Here is a 22,256-nt window from a genome sequence, read left to right as displayed (position 1 = left end):
AAAAAAATGTTCAACTCACTGTCAGAGAAATGCAAATCAAAATCACAACGAGTATCACCTCACACCATTTAGGATGGCTACTATAAAAATAAAGAATAAGTGTTGGCAGCAATGAATAACAGTTGGAACCTTTGTGCACTGTTGACAGGATGTAAAAATGGTTCAACTGCTATGGTGAACACTGGCAGTTCATCAAAAAATTAAAATCTCAAAATAATTGTTTAAGATAACATTGTAGGTTATATAACATGCATAATTAAAGTGTATGATGCAAATATATAGTTGAAAAGTTCTTCTATGTGAAGTGTTGTATTATCACTTAAAGGTAAACTGTGGTAAGTTAAAGATGTGTAACTCCTAAAGCAACCACTAAAATAACACAACAAAGAATCGTACCTAACCCACTGCCAAAGGAGATGAAATAAGATCATAAAACATACTAATTCAGAAGAAAAAAAGGAAATAGGAAAATAAAGATTAGATGGGACAAAGAGACAACAAATAGTAAGATGATAGATTTAAACCTAACAATATCAATAATCATATTACCTTATAATAGTCTAAATATAAATACTCCACTTAAAAGGCAAATACTGTCAGATTGGATACAAAAGCAAAACCTAACTGCTAACTACAAGAAACCTACTTTAAATATAAAGATACAAATAGGTTCAATGTAAAATAAAAAATAATATTAATGATATTTATAATGATATTAATGGTATTAATATCATACCATTAATATCAAAGTAGAACTCCGAATAGAGAAAGTTTCCAGGGATAAAGAAGGCCTGCCTGTTTGTAATGATAAAGGGGCCAAATCAGGAGGACATAATGCATAATGTTTATGTTAATAGCAAAGCTTCATGATACATAAAGCAAAAATAGAACTCCCAGAAGAAATAGAAATCTGTAATTATAGTTGGAGATTCCACCTCAATACATATAAAAGGATTCAAGTAATTCAAATTTTATTCTTGGACAACAGAGAAACCAAATAAGAAATCAGGTAATAGATCTCTGAAAATCCGTATGTATTTGGAAACATAATAACACAATACTAAGTAACCATGACTCAAAGAAGAATCAAAAGGAAAATTAAAAAGTATTCTGAACTCAAAGAAAATGAAAACAACTTATCAATATGTGTAAAATGAATATAAATTAGGACTTAAATAATTGGAATACCTATAGTAAAAAAGAACAGTTTCAAGTCAATGACCTCAGCCAACATTGTTCTGGATGGATTAGCCAAAGCATTTAGAAAAACAATTGGGGGAACATAAGAATTGGGAAAGGAGAAATAAAACTATGCTACATACACACTGGAGTGCAATGCAGCTATAATAAAGAATGAGGAAGATTCTTATAAATTGATATGGTAAGATTTCCAGGATATATTATTAAGGGAAAAAAAGCCACTGCAAAAGTGATTATATAGTATGTTACATTCTGTGCAAGAAAGAGAAATAAGAAAGCATACATATATCTGTCTTTCTTTACAAAAATGGAATAAAGGAAGGATGTCAGAAAACAGATTTATTTATATGAGGTGGGGGGAGGATTGGGTGAAAGAGATATGAGAGGGAATGACACTTTGAGTGCACTTTCTGTAGATCTGCCTATGGAAACATGCTAAGGTTTGATAGACACAAAAAATAAATCAACAAGGATAGAAGAGAGGAAAAAAACTAAAACTGAAGGCACACTGGAACAAATAAATGAACCCAACTGTATTTTAAATGCATAACAGTTAATCTGAAGGGGAGAAATAAAACAATCCAAATAACTTATAAATAAAATGTTAATATACCCAATGCTCAGTTGTGGGTGGAGCTAGGGGGCAGGAGGAGGAGGAACTGCAAACCAAATTCTGGACTCATTCTATAGTGATTTGGGTACATCAATTCTACAACTTCTTTGGATACAGTTTAGGTTTGAGTGAATGAGTAAAGGTTGATGTTGTGGGAGCCAGTGTTTCCATGGTGGATAAAGAGATAGAAATATGAAATGAAGAAAAGCAAGGAAGAACCCTGTATGAAGGGCTGAAATTAGAGGTACTGGTATGGACACATGATTTCTAAAATATGTACATATATATTTATATGTATGTATGTATATCTACATGCATATATTTCCTAACTCTGTGTGCTTTAAATCTTGAAGGAAAGACACCCCAGTACCAATATGCACACTTGACACCCAGAATTTGGATTCTAACACCAAGATGAACCTCAATAACTGATTGTGCCAGGAAGGAAGAAAATGATCAAAAAAATTATAGGTGCATGTCACAAGGACTGAGGAGCCAGCTCAAAGGGGCTAATACTCGCCAAATCTGGGAAATTTGAAAACCAAAACAACTTGGTACAATTATAAATCATTGAAATAAATAGGACTCCATGAGTCCAGCCTGACTGACTGCATGAATGAATAATAAGTTAAAAAAGAAGGTAAAGGGAGGACTCTTGCTTATAGAACACTGAATAACAACTAGTATATAGGGAGGAAGTGCTAGAGTTGGAAAACCATCATTGTGCAAAACCATCATAGTAAAGACTGGTTCAGGTAAAAATCATTTTTACTAAATATAAGGGAGGGAATTTTTGTTTTTTCACTAGATCAATTTTATAATTCATGATGGGGCTCACAGATGGAGGTTTTACAAACATAGTAACACTACTGGATCAGTTGGTACTTTATGTATTATGGAATACCAAGCAAGCTAATACTTAAGACCTAAGTGTGCATATATGTATTATGTATGTACATACATCAGCATGTGAATGTAATACATTTTTTTTGGTATCATTAATATAAAATCACATGAGCAACATTGTGGTTACCAGATTCCCCCCATTATCAAATCCCCACCACATACCCCATTACAGTCACTGTCCAGCAGCGTAGTAAGATACTATAGAGTCACTACTTGTCTTCTCTGTGCTATACTGCGTTCCTTGTGCCCCCCTCTATGTTATGTATCCTAATAGTAATGCCCCTTATTCCCTTTATCCCTCCCTTCTCACCCACCCTCCCCACTCCCTTTCCCTTTGGTAACTGTAACTCTATTCTTGGATTTTGTGAGTCTGCTGCTGTTTTGTTCTTCAGTTTTTGTTTTGTTCTTATGCTCCAAAGATGAATGAAAGGGAGGGAATTTTAATAAAAAGAATATTTGCTTAAAGTATCACTTCATGTATTACTTTTTAGAAAAAACTGTAGCTCTTCAGCAGAGAAAGAAGAACATGTTAATGTCATCAAAGTAAACACACAAAAGGGGACAGATAGATGGATGAATGTTACACACTGAGGAGGACACAAACTTACGTGTACTCTAAGAATGTATAACCTCAATGTAACCATGCAGAAGCACCACAGAAACCCACATGAGGAACATTCTCGCCCTTTCCCCCAATCTGGGCAATACATCAGGGCTACTTAAAAACTACCAATTGGTAGTTCACTCAAAAACTACCAATGTCACTAAAGACAAAGAAAGGTTGAGCAGTGATTTCAGATTAATGGAAACTAAAAAGATACTTCAACTAAATGAATACAACCCTAGTGTGAATACTGTTCTGAAGGGAAAAGAAATGCTAAAGGACATTATTGGGTCAACTAAGAAAATTGGAATGTAGACAAAAATTGGATAAAGGTACTGTATCAATATTAAATTTACTTAAGTTTACTGTGGTTATATGAGAGTATTTTCTTAGGAAATACACACTGAAATAGCAAGCAGTAAAGGGCCATGATATTCATAGCTTACTGTCAAATGGTTTAGAAAATAAAATGTCACATAGAGGGGAGAGACAGCAAGAAAGAGTGAGTGAGCATGAGCATGCCAGCACACACACAAATAATAAAGCAAATGGAGCAGAGTGTTAACAGAAGATGAATCTTTACAGAAGATATATAGGTCTTCCACCATTCATGTGAATTTTCTGTAAGTCTGAAATTATTTCCAAATAAAGTACTTAAAATATAGATCTTCTGAACACGATGATGTAAGTTCACACTTTGATGCATACATTCTACTTTACACATACAGCAATGATAGATAAAATATAAAAAGAGAAAACCAAAAAGATACAGTTGGGCTAAAAACCAAGATAAATATCTCCTTGAGCCAGAAACAGAACAGAAATTCAAAGTGCTGTATAAGGCCAAAGTCACAGGTCTACTGGGCTCTGAAAGTGGACCCTGGCAGCTGACAGTTCTGCTCCTCTGTGGTAATGAACAAAAAGTGTCACATACAAGATGAGAGACAGAAGCCAGATTTGCTAATGGTAGCCAGGGCTGTTGATACTTGCATGGGTTGCAGACGCTACATTCCCCTCTGCTCTGAATACAAACTTTAAAGAGATAGTAAGTCACTTACCTCTTTATTTGAAAGGCACTTAATAGTTTGACAGTTTCTGGAAGAAGAAAGTTCACTAGCATCTGCCTCCCAGGTCAAGAAAAGGAGATTCTGACCCTTGAGTCTAAGCACTCTAAAACACTGTGAAGAAGTAGGAGAGATCAAAGTAAGAATAACAGTTTTCCCTAACCAAGAGTTGTTTCTCTATACTTGCATCATCTGATATGGTAGTTACCAGCAACATGTGGCTATTTAAATTAAAATGAAGTTCCTTGGTTGCATTAGTCACTTGCACTAAACTATGTGCTCCTTACAGGATAGCACAGATATAGAACATTTCCACCACTGTAGAAATCATAGGGGACAGTGTTGCTCTATATTAAGGAGAGGAAGGATAAACAAGAAATATACTCAAAGCTCTCTATCAAAGTTCAGGCCAGATTCTAATGGTCTGATACATTTATTATAGTGTGGAGACCAACCCCTTTTGAGCCTATTTTTTGATACCCCCACAATCCCCATGCCAACTTGGGCAATGTATCAAGGCTATAGGTGACTATTCTAATCAAAATACTCACTAGCATATTATATCCCCTAATGCAACTTAGTTCAATATATTTCAGTATCTCACTTTCTTGTAAAGGAAGTCATTTTAAGACCAGTCATTGGATTCAGAAATTAGAAAAATAAGTAGATACATTCAGAGTAGAAGATGGTATTTTTCCCTTCATGGTTTTTGTGATGGAAGAACTCATACTATTGGTAAACACTTCTCAGTAGACTCAAAAGAGGGGAAAAAAAATCTCCCAGATACTGTTAAATAAGAAACCAAGTATGCCACTTGTCTTTGCTCTTGTTTAGAACTGAAAAATACTACCTTGTGTTTGGTTACAAAACTGATTCTGCTGTATTTCTTGGCTCTGGGCCTGCTGCTTGAAGTTCCTGGTGACTAGCTAGTGCCTCCAGATTCAATTTGGCAATCTTGAAGAAAATAAAGTGGTAAAAATAATCTAATTTCTTGCAAAGCATTGAAGTTAAAAAAACGCAACCCAGAAAAAAATCCAATAAAAACCAACTCAAGTGGTGTTGTCTGCTTCCATAGACAGTGGCTTTGCCATTCCCATTGTCCAGGCTGGCTTCAATAGTTACCAGATGGTTTCTGGCTGCTTCACCAAAAATGGCAATCTGTTACCAGCTGCTGATGTTGCTACATGAGTATGGGAAAGGGCCAAGTAGGGCTAAGTGAAAAGGGATGGCAATTTGGTTCATGATTCATTCCACAGTCAGTGTCCTAAATTTACTTCTCTGAAAACATGGAACTTTTGGTAATGATAAAGTAATGGCTTTTTTTTTATCAATATCAAATACTTTTTCTTCGATTAATACAAAACCATGACAAGTCTATTCTGGTTTATTCTTCTTCCATAAAGTGGGAGACCACTTGGGAACTGTGATGTACAAAGGGAGATTCAAACTTTTTATTTAGATTTTAGATTTATAGGAAAATTATAAAGATAGTACAGAATTCTCATACTCTCTACCGCTATTTTTAGCTATTATTAATATCTTTGATTAGCATGGTGCATTTGACACAACTAATGAACCACTATAGATACTATTAATTAAAGTCTATGCTTAATTCAGGTTTTCCTAGTTTTTACCCAAGTAAGATACAATTTTCCCTGGATATCAAGTGGCAGCAAAATAGAATGCAGTGTTTCTCAAAGTGTGGTTGGAGAACTTCTGGGGGTTCCAGAGACCATTTCAGGAGAAGTTCATGAGGTCTTCCCTTCTCCAACTATGTAATATAACTTTAATATAAAAGTAGATATGAGAAAGTCACTTGTCTCCTATTAAGCTAGACACTTGAGATTTGCAAAATATGTAAAACAATGATACTTTTCCTACTAATTGTTTTTGAAAAATGTTCTTCCATAAAAATAAATTTTTTTGGTGTTTTAATCTAATTTTTTTGAGTATTTTAAACAATAATTATGAAGATTATTTTTCTCATATTTAATTTCTAATATGGCATATGACCCACATAAACAATAGCTCTTTGACTGTAAGTGGGTTCTGAGACCAAAAGTTTTTTGGATCTTTGATGTAGTGGTTCGTATACAGCAAAAGCTGACATATTCCCTTGCTGGGGCAAGTCCAGCCCAATGATGATTTTTTTATAAATAAAGTTTTATTGGAACACAGCTATGCCCATTCATAGACATAGTACTATGCAGAGATCACAGGAAGATGGTGGCGTGAGTAGTTCAGAGGAAATCTCCTCCCCAAAATATATATATTCATGAAAATACAATAAATACAACTATTCCTAAAATAGACACCAGTGGATGCAGTACAACAGCCAGGATACATCTACGTCTGTGAGAACTCAACATCACACTAAGGGGGTAAGATAAAAGCCACGGCCAGGGGGACCCGAATGCTCCCCCCACCCCAGAACCCAGCGGGAAGAAAGGAGTCGGAACAGGGAGGGAGTGAAAGCCCAGGACTGCTAAACAACCAGCTCTAGAAATCCACACCCGGAGCACAGACAGAAGGTGCATGGGGTGCTAGATATTAGAGAAACGGAAAAGCAAAACCTGTGGGCAGGTCCCCGCAACCGGCGCCCCTGAGACAAAATAAAAGTGAGTGCTTTCTGCAAGTCTTAAAGAGACAGGGACCCCACAGCTGGACGAAGTCGTCCCGGCACACTTAGGCAGCAGCTGGGAATCCCAGGGAACCTTAGGTGCCCTAAACCCTGGGGAGGCAGCGCAGCTCTAAAGCCCCTCACGGCACTAAGCAGCCTGCCACTCATTCCTCCAACTGGTGAGGACCCGGACACACCGGCCCAGTAGTGGGAGAGTGGCAGCGCATGCCAGGAATGGCAGCGCTGGAAGGGACCGGGACCAGATCACGTGCACCAACGGTGCCAGAGGGGACCAGGAGAGGCTTGTGTGAGCCTGCAGCGGCGGCAACTGAACAGCCCGGGTGCGGCTCGTGCGCACTGGCGGCAGTGGAGCCAGAGGAGCCCGGTAGAGGCCCGCATGGGAGAGTCCTGAGAACACCTGCAGCAGAGCCAGAAGGAGTAGGCGTGCTCTCAGCAGCCGACCAGAATTCCAGCCCAATGCACAGCCGCCTGGGTCAGACCCAAAGGCTGCTGCTGGTACATACATAGCTGCCCAGTCGGGGCGCCGCTATCACGAAGGAGCGTACCTGGTATGCCTGCCACTCCCCGCAGGGCTCCACGCTGCTCTGATGGAGACCCTGCCCACAGCAGTTTAGGGGACTAACCTGGTGTCTGCTCCAGGAGTGCAGGTAACTGACACAGGCAGCAGAGAAGGGAAAGGCATCCAGAAAGCAGGAAAGGACTTTCTTTTCCCAGCTGACACACCCGCAACCTGCCTACAGCCACCACTATCACCATGAAAAGGCAAAAAAATTTAGTCCAGTCCAAGATAGTTCAGACAACACCTGAGAGAGGATCTGCAGAGACAGACCTGACCAGTCTCCCTGAAAAAGAATTCAAAATAAAAATCATAAACATGCTGACAGAGCTGCAGAGAAATATGCAAGAGCTAAGGGATGAAGTCTGGAGGGAGATTACAGATGTCCAGAGGGAGATTACAGAAGTGAAACAAACTCTGGAAGGATTTATAAGCAGAATGGATAAGATGCAACAGGCCATTGATGGAATAGAAACCAGAGAACAGGAACATATAGAAGTTGACACAGAGATAAAAGGATCTCCAGGAATGAAACTATGTTAAGAGAAATGTGTGACCAATCCAAAAGGAACAATATCCGCATTATAGGGGTACCAGAGGAAGAAGAGAGAGAAAAAGGGATAGAAAGTGTCTTTGAAGAAATAATTGCTGAGAACTTCCCCAAACTGGGGGAGGAAATAGTTGCTCAGACTACGGAGGCACACAGAACTCCCGAGAGATGGAACCCAAAGAGGACAACACCAAGACACACAATAATTAAAATGGCAAAGATCAAGGACAAGGACAGAGTATTAAACGCAGCCAGAGAGAGAAAAAAGGTCACCTACAAAGTAAAACCCATCAGGCTATCATCAGACTTCTCAACAAAAACCTTACAGGCCAGAAGAGAATTGCATGATATATTTAATGCAATGAAACAGAAGGGCCTCGAACCAAGGATACTGTATCCAGCATGGTTATCATTTAAATATGAAGGAGGGATTAAACAATTCCCAGACAAGCAAAAGTTGAGGGAATTTGCCTCCCACAAGCCACCTCTACAGGGTATCTTAGAGAGACTGCTCTAGATAGGAGCACTCCTAAAAAGAGTACAGAACAAAACACCCAACATATGAAGAATGGAGGAGGAGGAATAAGAAGGGAGAGAAATAATCATCAGGCTGTGTTTATAATAGCTCAATAAGCAAGTTAAGTTAAACAGTAAGGTAGTAAAGCAGCTAACAATGAACCTCTGGTAACCACGAATCTAAAGCCTGCAATGGCAATAAGTACATATCTTTCAATAATCACCCTAAATGTAAATGGACTGAAAGCACCAATCAAAAGACACAGAGTAATAGAATGGATAAGAAAGCAAGACCCATCTATATGCTGCTTACAAGAGACTCACCTCAAATCCAAAGACATGCACAGATTAAAAGTCAGGGGATGGAAAAAGATATTTCATGCAAACAACAGAGAGAAAAAAGCAGGTGTTGCAATACTAGTATCAGACAAAATAGACTTCAAAATAAAGAAAGTAACAAGAGATAAAGAAGTACATTACATAATGATAAAGGGGTCAGTCCAACAAGAGGATATAACCATTATAAACATATATGCACCCAATACAAAAGCACCAATATATGTGAAACAAATACTAACAGAATTAAAGGAGCAAATAGAATGCAATGCATTCATGTTGGGAGATGTTAACACACCACTCACTCCAAAGGACAGATCCACCAGACAGAAAATAAGTAAGGACACAGAGGCACTGAACAACACACTAGAACAGATGGACCTAATAGACATCTACAGAACTCTACATCCAAAAGCAACAGGATATACATTCTTCTCAAGTGCACATGGAACATTCTCCAGAATAGACCACATATGAGGCCACAAAAAGAGCCTCAGTAAATTCCAAAAGATTGAAATCCTACCAACCAATGCTTCAGACCACAAAGATATAAAACTAGAAATAAATTATACAAAGAAAGCAAAAAGGCTCACAAACACATGGAGGCTTAACAACATGCTCCTAAATAATCAATGAATCAATGACCAAATTAAAATGGAGATCCAGCAATATATGGAAACAAATGACAACAGCACAAAGTCCCAACTTCTGTGGGATGCAGCAAAAGCAGTCTTAAGAGGAAAGTATATAGTAATCCAGGCATATTTAAAGAAGGAAGAACAATCCCAAATGGATAATGTCACAATTATCAAAATTGGAAAAAGAACAAATGAGGCCTAAGGTCAGCAGAAGGAGGGACATAATAAAGATCAGAGAAGAAATAAGTAAAATTGAGAAGAATAAAACAATAGAAAAAATCAATGAAACCAAGAGCTGCTTCTTCGAGAAAATAAACAAAATGGATAAGCCTTTAGCCAGACTTACTAAGAGAAAAAGAGAGTCAACACACATCAACAGAATCAGAAATGAGAAAGGAAAAATCACGACGGACCTCTCAGAAATACAAGGAATTATTAGAGAATGCTATAAAAACCTATATGTCAACAAGCTGGAAAAGCTAGGAGAAATGGACAACTTCCTAGAAAAATAAAACCTTCCAAGACAGACCCAGAAAGAAACAGAAAATCTAAACAGACCAATTACCAGCAACGAAATTGAATCAGTAATCAAAAAACTACCCAAGAACAAAACCCCTGGGCCAGATGGATTTACCTCAGAATTTTATCAGACATACAGAGAAGACATAATACCCATTCTCCTTAAAGTTTTCCAAAAAATAGAAGAGGAGGGAATACTCCCAAACTCATTCTATGAAGCCAACATCACCCTAATACCAAAACCAGGCAAAGACCCCACCAAAAAAAGAAAACTACAGACCAATATCCCTGATGAATGTAGATGCAAAAATACTCAACAAAATATTAGCAAACTGAATTAAAAAATACATCAAGAGGATCATACAGCATGACCAAGTGGGATTCATCCCAGGGATGCAAGGATGGTACAACATTCGAAAATCCATCAACATCATCCACCACATCAACAAAAAGAAGGACAAAAACCACATGATTAGATGCTGAAAAGGCTTTTGACAAAATTCAACATCCATTCATGATAAAAACTCTCAACAAAATGGGCATAGAGGGCAAGTACCTCAACATAATAAAGGCCATATATGATAAACCCACAGCCAAAATCATACTGAACAGCGAGAACCTGAAAGCTTTTCCTCTGAGATTGGGAACAAGACAGGGATGCCCATTTTCCCCACTGTTATTCAACATAGTACTGGAGGTCCTAGCCACAGCAATCAGACAAAACAAAGAAATAACAAGGAATCCAGATTGGTAAAGAAGTCAAACTGTCACTATTTGCAGATGACATGATATTGTCCATTAAAAACCCTAAAGACTCCACTGCAAAACTACTAGAGCTAATATCGTAATTCAGCAAAGTTGCAGGATACAAAATTAACACACAGCAATCTGTAGCTTTCCTATACACTAACAATGAACTAATAGAAAGAGAAATCAGGAAAACAATTCCATTCACAATAGCATCAAAAAGAATAAAATACCTAGGAATAAACCTAACCAAGGAAGTGAAAGATGTATACCCTGAAAACTACAAGACACTCTTAAGAGAAATTAAAGAGATCACCAACAAATGGAAACTCATCCCATGCTCCTGGCCAGGAAGAATTAATATTGTCAAAATGGCCATCCTGCCCAAAGCAATATACAGATTCGATGCAATCCCTATCAAATTACCAACAGCATTCTTCAATGAAGTGGAACAAATAGTTCAGAAATTCATATGGAACCACCAAAGACCCTGAGTAGCCAAAGCAATCCTGAGAGGGAAGAATAAAGTGGGGGGGATCTCGCTTCCCAACTTCAAGCTCTACTATAAAGCCACAGTAATCAAGACAATTTGGTACTGGCACAAGAACAGAGCCACAGACCAGTGGAACAGAATAGAGACTCTAGACATTAACCCAAACGTATATGGCCAATTAATATATGATAAAGGAGCCATGGACATACAATGGGGAAATGACAGTCTCTTCAACAGATGGTGCTGGCAAAACTGGACAGCTACATGTAAGATCACTGTCTAACCCCATAAACAAAAGTAAATTTGAAATGGATCAAAGACCTGAATGTAAGTCATGAAACTATAAACCTCTTAGAAAAAAACATAGGTACAAATCTCATGGACATAAACATGAGTGACTTCTTCATGAACATATCTCCCCGGGCAAGGGAAACAAAGGCAAAAATGAACAAGTGGGACTATATCAAGCTAAAAAGCTTCTGTACAGCAAAGGACACCATCAACAGAACAAAAAGATCCTACAGTATGGGAGAATATATTCATAAATGAGAGATCCGATAAAGGATTGACATCCAAAATATATAAAGAGCTCACACACCTCAACAAACAAAAAGCAAATAATCCAATTAAAAAATGGGCAGAGGAGCTGAATAGACAGTTCTCTAAAGAAGAAATCCAGATGGCCAACAGGCACATGAAAAGATGCTCCACATCGCTAATCATCAGAGAAATGCAAATTAAAACCACAAGGAGACCAGTGAGGATTGCCATCATCAAAAAGACAAACAACAACAAATGTTGGCGAGGTTGTGGAGAAAGGGGAACCCTCCTACACTGCTGGTGGAAATGTAAATTAGTTCAACCATTGTGGAAAGCAGTATGGAGGTTCCTCAGAATGTTCAAAATAGAAATAACATTTGACCCAGGAATTCCACTCCTAGGAATTTACCCTAAGAATGCAGCAGCCCAGTTTGAAAAAGACATATGCACCCCTATGTTTATCGCAGCACTATTTACAATAGCCAGGAAATTATAGCAACCTAATTATCCAGTAGATGAATGGATAAAGATGTGTACATATACACAATAGAGTATCATTCAGCCATAAGAAGAAAACAAATCCTACCATTTGCAACATGGATGGAGTTAGAGGGTATTATGCTCAGTAAAATAAGCCAGGTGGAGAAAGACAAGTACCAAATAATTTCACTCATCTGTGGAGCATAAGAACAAAGCAAAAACTGAAGGAACAAAACAGCAGCAGACTCACAGAACCCAAGAATGGACTTACGCGTTGCCAAAGGGAAAGGGACTGAGGAGGGTGGGTAGGAAGGGAGGGAGAAGGGGCATAAGGGGCATTACGATTAGCACACATAATGTAGCGGGGGCACAGGAAAGGCAGTATAGCACAGAGAAGTTAAGTAGTGACTCTTACTATGCTGATGTACAGTGACTGTAATGGGGTATGTGGTAGGGACTTGATAATGGGGGAAATCTAGTAACTACAATGTTGCTCATGTGATTGTATATTAATGATACCAAAAAAAAAAACAGACAAGGAATAAACTTATAGTAATGCACAAAGATTTGGTTAAACACAAGAACTAGTCAGAAGACTTAGGTGATACTTATTCTTCATTCTGGAGCACAGATCCAAGTTTCCTAAAGTGTGAATAAAAGCCTACTTTCAGTTACTTCAGCTGAGTACACTGATCTGTTGGTGCATTAGACTCAAGAAATCATTTCCTACTAGACCCAAGTACTATCAGAAGTAGTACTTAGCATTTCATAGTCAAGTCCAAAGAGAGGACTGTTGTCTGTTACAAAACCATTACAATTGGTAGGTACAAAGTTTTCATAGTCAGGAAAACCTAGAAGAAAAAGTTATAATATTTGCCTTTAGAATTAGAGATGGTTAAACATTACTCTTAGAATCATCCATGGAAAGCCGAAATACCACACTGGCTGGGCACATTCTCTAATGGTAGATACTTGAAATACAAAAATTAAATGAGACAGTTTCTGTCCTCAAGTTTTTCTCCATCTGCTCTTTTTTATATTCTGGGAGAATAATGTAGGCTGCTGTTACAGGAGGTACTAGGGCCGAGTTCTTGGCAATTACCAAGTAACAGTTTTTCCTCCTTATGAGAAGAGACTTGTGGCTAAATCCATCAAAGTCACTGGACCTTGCCCAGTAGACAAAGGAGCTGAAAAAATACACAAATAGCCAATAAACAAATGATAAGATGCTCAACATCATCAGCCATCTGAGAAATGCAAATAAAAATCACAATGAGATACTATTTCACACCCACTAGGATGGATATAATCAAAAAGACAGAAAATAACAAGTCTTAAGGACATGCAGAAATTGGAACCTTTATACATTGTTGGAGGGAATGTAAAATGGTGCAAGTGCTTTGGAAAAGAGTCTGGTAGGTCCTCAAAAGTTTAAACACAGTGTTACTGTATGACTCAGCAATTCACTCCTAGGTATATACCCAAGAAAAATGAAAACATATCCATATAAAAACTTTTACCTGAATGTTCATAGCAGCATTATTCATAATAGCCAAAAAGTGGAAATAATGCAAATGTTCATTAACTGATTAATGGATAAATAAAATGTGTATCTATACATGCAATTATCATTAAAATGAAAATAAAGTACTGACACAGGGTACAATATGGCTTAACCTTGAAAACTTTATGCTAACTGAAAAAAGCCAGTTATGAAAGACCACATATTATATGATTCCATTTATATGAAATATCCACAGCAGGTACAACTATAGACACAAAGTAGTAGGTTAGTGGTTGCCCAGGCCTAAGGGCGTTGGAGGAAAACAAAGTACAAAGTTGCTTTTGGGATAATGAAATATCCTAAAATTGATTGTGGTGATGGTTGTGAGATTGTAAATATACTAAAAACTATGTAATTGAATACTTTAAATGGATGAATTATATGGTTGATAACTGTATTTCAAAAGAACTGTTTATTTAAAAAAAGGAAATTTCACATCACTGCTATGATTAAGAGGTAATAAAGAAAACAAAGTACAATCAAAGAATTTTTATTGAATTCTTGCTACATAACTGACCAAAACTCTGAGCCTGGACCTGCTCTATTCATTAAAGAAAATGAATAGATGGGGTGGGAGGAAGATTAGAAGTACTGTAGATGTGTCAAAGACATACTGACTTCTTTTTAATATACTGAGGAACGAAAGAAAACTGAAGAAAGAGTAGCTTTCTCACTAAATATTTCACTGCTATTTAAGACCATGTTTAAGTACTACCTTTACCAATCATGTTACACATCCTGCACTTTAGAAAACACTACACCTAAATATTTCCTCATTAATAGAAGATGGAATAAGTCACTTGGAAAGCAGCCCCCAAAATGAACTTTCAACAGTAATATTTTTAATGAACTGCTGAATATTCTTAGATTGTTACCAACACCAGATTAAATCTAAACCAACCTTGTAATGGGAAATAAAATGTTTTCATTTCCTCCTTTGCGAGAAGGCATCTAGTCAAGCCCACTTTCTTAGAGCCATACTTCTGGATGATCGGGTCCTTCTGCAGATTGATGCTGACTTTTGAACTGGCAGAAAGTAAAGATCCTAAAACAGAAAGGACAATTGCACGAATGTTATAATGTGTATTTAAGAGACCTCAAGAGGATAAATCTCATAATGTTGTGTAGGGTAAGCACAGAACACCAAAAGATATATGTATAAGACCCAGTGCCAACATTTAAGTTGTAATACAGTTACAGGAAAACAAAGAGAAAATAAGTTCCAAATGGGTTATAATAATAAAAATTATAAAAGGGAAAGCAAGAAGACTCTACTGGCTGGGGTGGTCAAAGATGGTTCAAGAGAGGAAAAGATTAGCTGGGTCAAGAAGAAAAGGCTGAATTCAGATAGTTGATATATTATATCTGTCCATTCTAGTGTCTGTCACTCCTAACAGCCAGTTGTAGCTAAATCTACTCCACTCCTAGCTACTTGCTCAAGCACCAGCCTTCTCTTTAAGCAGGGGTGGTCACTGATTGGATTAAGAGTGGGGACCTGGCTTAAAAGTGACCCATTGATAAACTGACCAGTAACTTTGTCAAGACATGCTCAAAAGAAACAATGGAAATTAGCTAAACTGATTGCTTGCTTCCATAATTTAACTAGGAAATAAACTGACCAGTTAGAACAGAAAATAGAGATGCTGCCATGAAAGGGGTGGAGGACAGCTCTTCACTAGAGACACTTAGATTCATGAGGGCTTTCTAGTCCACATGCATCCTTCAATAACTCTCTTACTCTAGGTGGCCTGAGTGAGTGTCTGGTCCTTATAACCGAAAGAGCCAGTGTCATAAGTAGAAAAAAGGGCATTCCAGGTAAGACAGAAATGCACAAAGCAAACTTGGTATGGCAGTGACTAGACCAGTCAGGGAGAAATGAAGTTCTGTGTAGGGAAGTAGTGTAGGAAACAAGGTTGAGAAAGGAGGATAAATATGAATTACAGACCAATGTGAATGCCAGGCTCAAATGTTTGGATTTCAGTCCATCATTCAGTACATAAATGGAACAATGGAAATGGGAGAAAGGAAGTGGCATAACCAAACAATATTTTAAGGAAGATCAACCTCAAAGATATATGGAAAATGGAATAGAAAGAGAAATGAGAAAATGCTTTGCAGTAATTCTGGGAAAAAAAGTCTGGATTAAGATGGTGGAAGGGATAGAGGAAAAGAGACATATGCAAGAATCACTACACAAAGAAAAACTGTAAAGCATAGTGACAGAGTAATTCAGTTCTCTCAAAAAATTTTTTTACTGAGACTTATTATATGCCTGGCATTGTCCTAGCCATTAGAGATTCCCTAATGAACAAATCAACAAAATTCCCCATGAAACTTAAACTCTAGTTGGGAAGATGGACAATAAACAAACAAATATATATCAGGTGAGGATAAGGACTACCCAGAGAAAATAAAGGAGGGAAAGCTGGGGAGGGAAAAGGGTTACTGTCATACATTTTATAATCAGGGAAGCTCTCTCTGATAAAGTGAAATCTGAATATAGAGATTCACAGGAGCAAAGGTAATAAACCATGCAGGTTGTGTATAGGGAGCCAAAAGAAAAGTAATTCTAAAATCAAGTGTCTTATTGAAAAATGGCACCAAGAGAAAAGGAGATTTGGAAATGCGTGCCTGTTACTTAGGGATGATAAAAATGCTTTTAGCTATGTTATGATTGAGGTAACAGTGGACTATGCAAATAGCAATATCCAGCAGGCAGCTGAAAATGCAGGTCTGGAATCTGGGACCATCAGACCTAGAGACAAAGACATAGAAGTTATCCACTGAAGAGTGGTAGGTAGACTTGGGAAGAATAGGTGAATATTCCAAAGGGAAAACTAAATTAAAGGAAGATCAGAATGCTATAGACTTGCTTTAGAGACTTTTATATTTAGGATGGGAAAATGAAGGAAAATCCTAAAGAGGAAAGAGAGGTAGCCATAACCTGGCTCCTCAATGCCTACAGACAGCCTTAGCATGGCATTTACAGCCTGCAGGACACAGCTTTAACCTACCTTTCAGCCTTGTCTCTCACTACTACTTCCTCTTATTCTACCCCACTCCCCCAATCAATCCCAACAATTTATATTCTTCAGCCATATTCAATTGCTTTTTCCTGGTTATATCTTTCATTTTACAACTTAATATCATTACATGAGTTTTGAATCTTACAACTATTCTTTGATTTATTTGAAGATGTATAAAACACAGTGCAAATCAAATCAAACACTGCTATTGGTCAAATACGGGTATCTATTGGAAGAAGAAGAGAACAAAGGTAAGGTAGAAAAAGTTAGATGCCCCTGAGACAGAGAAGGAAGCACTGTCCTAGAGAAGGGAATGAATCAGTGATTACTCTGCATGGCTTTTTCATTTCTTCTCAGTGCAACTGTTCAATTACTTATTTCTCAACACAAAAAAAGCATCATTGGAATACTTACATTACTATAAGCAATGGACTCTAAGCTCTATTCTGTTCTATTACTCATCTCTTTCACCCCACTACCCAAAAAAACAGGTCAGCTATAACTTGCAAATGGAACACAACCAGTAGTTTGAAAAGCACTGCTATTATGGATATTTATCTGTTAGCTGGCCAGCATCTAAACCTCCTGCCTATTCCACTGTGAGCAGGATTAGTCAGTAACCCATACATTAGTCAAAGGCTAGACCTTCCTTCCCATCTGTACACTTGTGGGTTCAAAGGCCCAGTGACAGTTTAAAAATTATTCATGATATTCATAAAAGTCTAAAGTCTTTTTTTTTAAGGGCTCAGCCCTCAGCTATTTACTCTAACCACATGGTTTCTAAGGCATGAACCCTGGCTATGGTTCTTGATGTCTAATCTCTTTGAGTACTTAGCTTGTCTTTAAAACATTGCTTTTCAGCTTAAAGTAGTTAGAATTGAATTTTATTGTTTATAAGAATAAACTCAACTGACAAATCTACTTATAAGCATATCCATAATATTTTTAGAATAAGCAAATCATCAAACTACAGTCACAGTCATACCTTCCACCGACTTGGACAGAATCCCAGTTGTTTGTTTCTTTTGCAGCCCCCGATGATATGAGCTAGAAAATCAGATGATGGAAGAGACAAGCAGAATTTCTTAAAATCTGTAACAGGTTTCTACAAAAATGCTTGGAAGTAGTTAAAAAATTGTCAAAGACTTGTTCTTTTATTGTCAGCTCAGTGCTATGATAGGATTGGGCTTTAATCGTTTATACTGTAAAATGAGAGGTTTTCCTAATGTATAAAAGTCACTAGGTAAGTAAAGCCAAATTTATCCCTCCCAGAAATTTTCTTTGCTTCACTGATTACAAATTGTATGAAAGACAAACATTAAAGAAATTTGTAATTCAGAGAAGGAAAGACCCTTATATTTTTCAAAGTTCTTCTATATCTATTACTTCAGTGGACAGCATATCAGAAAGTTGGAACAGATGAAACAGCAAAGCAAAGTCTAAGACCTGCAGCCTCAGGCTCATCTGGGCTTATAGTCTACATACTAGCTATAATGTGGGCACATTACCATTTCCTTATGTATAAAATGGGAATAAAAAAGTACTGTTTACAGGACTATTGTGAGAATTAAAGAAGATGCACATAACATGATTGATGTTAAGGCTTAGCACGTAACTAGTGTTCAATAAATAGAAGCAAAAAAGAAAATGGAGACCCAAGGGATTAAATTAGCCCTACTAGCTCAAATGCCCTTAGGGGTAAATTGATGAACCAGTCTAATAAGGATGGAGGTGGCTCTGGGAAAATGGAGAGCACATCATGCCTCTTCTAAAGAAGAACGGCTGATGTTCAGCTCCAGATACTGTTCTATGGGTACCCAATCTTATGATGTGGTCAAAAGAGGCCAAAAATACAGATTTTATGTAAATTTTACCATTTCTAAAACACCATAGCCCAAACAAAATGACAATATCAACCTAGAAACTACAGATTACAATCTGGAATTAAGTGTTTTACCTAGATTAACAAAGGAAACCAGAGACAAATCTCATACATGTGTTCTCTGAATCTTACAACTTCTATTGCTTATTCCATCAGGTTGCCAAAGAGCATGATTTGACAGGTATACCAGTCTCTGGATGGGAGGACCTAACTCAGACCCTTATACAAAGTTTTCTTAACTTATGTGTAAAAATGTAGCTGACTCATTCCTTGCAATACAAAAACCACCATGTTGTTCAGGTGGTTTTGGTGAAAAAGCTGGCACCAGCTGTTGAAAAATCAAACCAACACAGCTAAGAGTCACACCATCAAGTCAGTCACAGGCATAAAGAAGGGAAGTATGAAAAAAAAGTAGTGAGGAACAGCTAATGGAATTTATTATAACTCACTGCCTGGAAACAGAGAACAGCTATTATTGAATAGAATTCAAATAAAGAGCTCCTGAGATAATTATTTATTGCATTCAAATCAAATGTGAAATGTAAAAATTTGTTTTTAATCAGAATTAAGCTCACCTTACAAAAGGCTCACCTTACACCTCAGAACCCTATCTGCTCTGCAGTCCTTTCTAAACCAGTAATCATAGGACTGGCTTCAAGAAAGTGATTTTGGATAAACTGAGAGACCAACAGCAATAACTGTTAATGCAGAAGATGGTTTTTGAGGTATCTAGCTAACCTCCCCCAGACAGATACATTCGTTTAAAAATCTCTTTATTGGTTCATATAGAGAAGCAATTTTGATTAGACATTTAATAATGGCATTTAGGGTATTAGAATAGTAATGTTCTCTTCACCCTTTATTTGTAAAAGGAAGAAAAAAGATTCATTGGGATTCTTATCATACAATAATGTTAATTCAACTGCGTCTCTACTGGGGGTTACAAACCAAAATACCTATAGTAGCCAGATACATAAATTTGGTGAGGTAAGTATGCAAATTATGGGAAGCAGGCCAGGTAAGCCACTTTTCAAGTTTGACAAATTGTTGCTCTGTGAGAATACAGGGACAGTTGCCAGATTACTGAGTTTTCAAAGAAGTCAAAAATATGGATTTTTATAAAGGAACTCTCAAATTAAATTGTTGACAATTACTATAAAAGAACATTCTATATGTCAAACAAATGTCAGTTAAGGCAGATATAATCCTTGGATACCAGTTTGAAAGCTCAAGTCTATACCCATCATTTAAGTTCATCTCGTACCTGGGTTTAGGAATACTGGATTTGCCCAGAACTGCAAAATGGAAACCCAAGGATCTCATATCTGGCATGGATTACTTCACAGTTTTCAGCAAATAAGATGGTAGATAAGCAGGCTTTCTGCAAAGATAATCAGGGCATAACAAATTAATGTTATTGAGAATACAACAAAGCAAGACAAATTATTAAAATATTCTAGTTTCTGATTATTTTGGCATTAATCCAAACACATGGAGGTGTCTGAATAATTAGAAATGAATATCTAAAACAATAACCTTGATATATTATCAATGGATTATTAATAAAAACTGATACAGAACGTTAATTGTAGACACTAGGACATGCTAGGGAAAACAGGAAGAATAAAATATGATTCATGTTCGCAAGCAGTCCATTCTACTAAAGGAAAGAATTAGGTAATTCCAAAACAATAGGGGTTAAGTGCTATTATACAGATACAGGAGCAAAACTGCCTTGGGCATGACTTTGGGATAGCTTCATTGAGATGAAAATACTGGGGCTGATCCTTGAAAATAATAAGTTAGCCAGATAAGAGTGAACATTGTGTCTAAACATGAAGTTTAGTTTGGCAGGAACCAAACCACTTTGCAGAGCAATGAAGATATGAGAGGAGAGAAAAGTAAAAGCCAGATCATAGGAAGAGCTACGTGGTCTAAGCTAAGGAGTCAAACTTTATTAGTTCACTGAAGCTCCTCCTTTCCTTAAAATAATTTGGCATCTGGTTATTAAAGTAATTTTCATGCTTGGTAAGAGAGTCAGGTAGTAGAGAAAGGTTAAGTAGATAAAAGACAACAGATAAATGAAAATAAAAATCACATGTACTTGTACAACTCAGAGATAATTACTGCTTTCATTTTGGTCTGGAAGGCTTCATACTATAGTGGTTAGGAGCTCAAGCCCTGGAGTCATACTACCTGAGTTCAAACACCCATCTGGACAAGCGCCTTAACCTCCAAGGCTCAGTTTATTCATCTATAGAGTAATTATAATTCTACCTCATGAGGTTATTGGGAAGACCAGTGAGATGGTACAAGTGCAGTGCCTTGTATAAGAGACTAGTGCCTGACATACATAAGTACTTTAAAAACATCACATATTATTATTACTGCTATTTTTCTCATGACATTTTAAAGCTTATATTCAGCACCATTAGCATTTACAGTTCTGAGCACTTTATATCTACTAAGTCACTTAATTATTACAAGTCTTAAATGGGTGCTGATTTATCACCATTTTACAGATAAAGAAATGGAGGAACAGAAAAGCGGCAGAACCAAGACTGGAATCTTCAGGCTCCGAAGCCCAAGCTTCATTTCTATATCACCCCCAAGGGATTATAGTACACATTCTGTTTGTAACCAACTCCCCCAACCAAAAAAAAATACCTTCCCATATCAGTTACATATAATGACTACCAATTTTAATAGTCCATTCTCTTAAATTTACCTAAAAATTTGTAATTTATCTGAAAAATTAGTGTATGTAAGAAATATACACTAAAATATGATGGAGCATTGTGTTAGCAACTACTTTCAAATGTTGCCTTGGGGTAATTTTTGGTACTGTTCTTTCAACTTTTCTGCAAATTTGAGATAATTTCAAAATAAAGTGATTACATTGTCAATTTCCTTACACTTTTTACCACATTAACCTTTAAAAATTGTTTTGCCAATCTGACAGGCAAAAAAACCTCATAGCAGTAATTCCCTTCTAATATACTACAAGTATCCCCGACTTCAAAAGTCCAGTTATGCCACTTAGCTTTTCCAAAAGACATTAGTACTGTACCTTTTCTGCCAACCAAAAGAAAGCCAAAGAGGATATTCACTTTTATGAAAAAAGGCAAAAAGAGAATAGCATTCAGTATTTGTTTTGCAGCAACCCCTATAGAGGCAGCATACGCCCTGAACAACAGAGTGGCATCGCCAAGCTCCTCCCCTGGGAACTACACTTAGTATCTCAGCATCAGGTCATCATAGTTTTGAACTGTATCTCTGACCATCTGCTTTACCTTAAATTGTTTTGTGCCTCTTCAGCAAGATGTTTTATGGTATTAGAAAAGCCTAAAAGAGTTTATTTTTTGCGTCTGGAAACACTCC

At 37.1% G+C, this 22,256-nt stretch overlaps 1 protein-coding gene across 1 annotated transcript in view; it reads right to left on the bottom strand.

The window, feature by feature from the left end:
- REXO5 (RNA exonuclease 5) overlaps positions 1-22,256 on the bottom strand; it is a 37,182-nt gene that overhangs the window by 14,152 nt on the left and 774 nt on the right. The window contains 11 exon segments of the mRNA XM_073214268.1: positions 4,382-4,479; positions 4,482-4,501; positions 5,238-5,545; positions 7,276-7,425; positions 13,139-13,254; positions 14,869-15,012; positions 17,979-18,027; positions 18,030-18,040; positions 19,127-19,203; positions 20,140-20,186; positions 20,188-20,256. Of these exon segments, the coding sequence (XP_073070369.1) occupies positions 4,382-4,479; positions 4,482-4,501; positions 5,238-5,545; positions 7,276-7,425; positions 13,139-13,254; positions 14,869-15,012; positions 17,979-18,027; positions 18,030-18,040; positions 19,127-19,203; positions 20,140-20,186; positions 20,188-20,256 (1,089 nt within the window).

This window comes from Manis javanica, chromosome 10 (assembly GCF_040802235.1).
Source record: "Manis javanica isolate MJ-LG chromosome 10, MJ_LKY, whole genome shotgun sequence".
In the NCBI taxonomy this organism is placed as follows: domain Eukaryota; kingdom Metazoa; phylum Chordata; class Mammalia; order Pholidota; family Manidae; genus Manis; species Manis javanica.
Note: the sequence above shows the minus strand (reverse complement) of the source record. Positions and strands in the feature narration are given on the sequence as shown.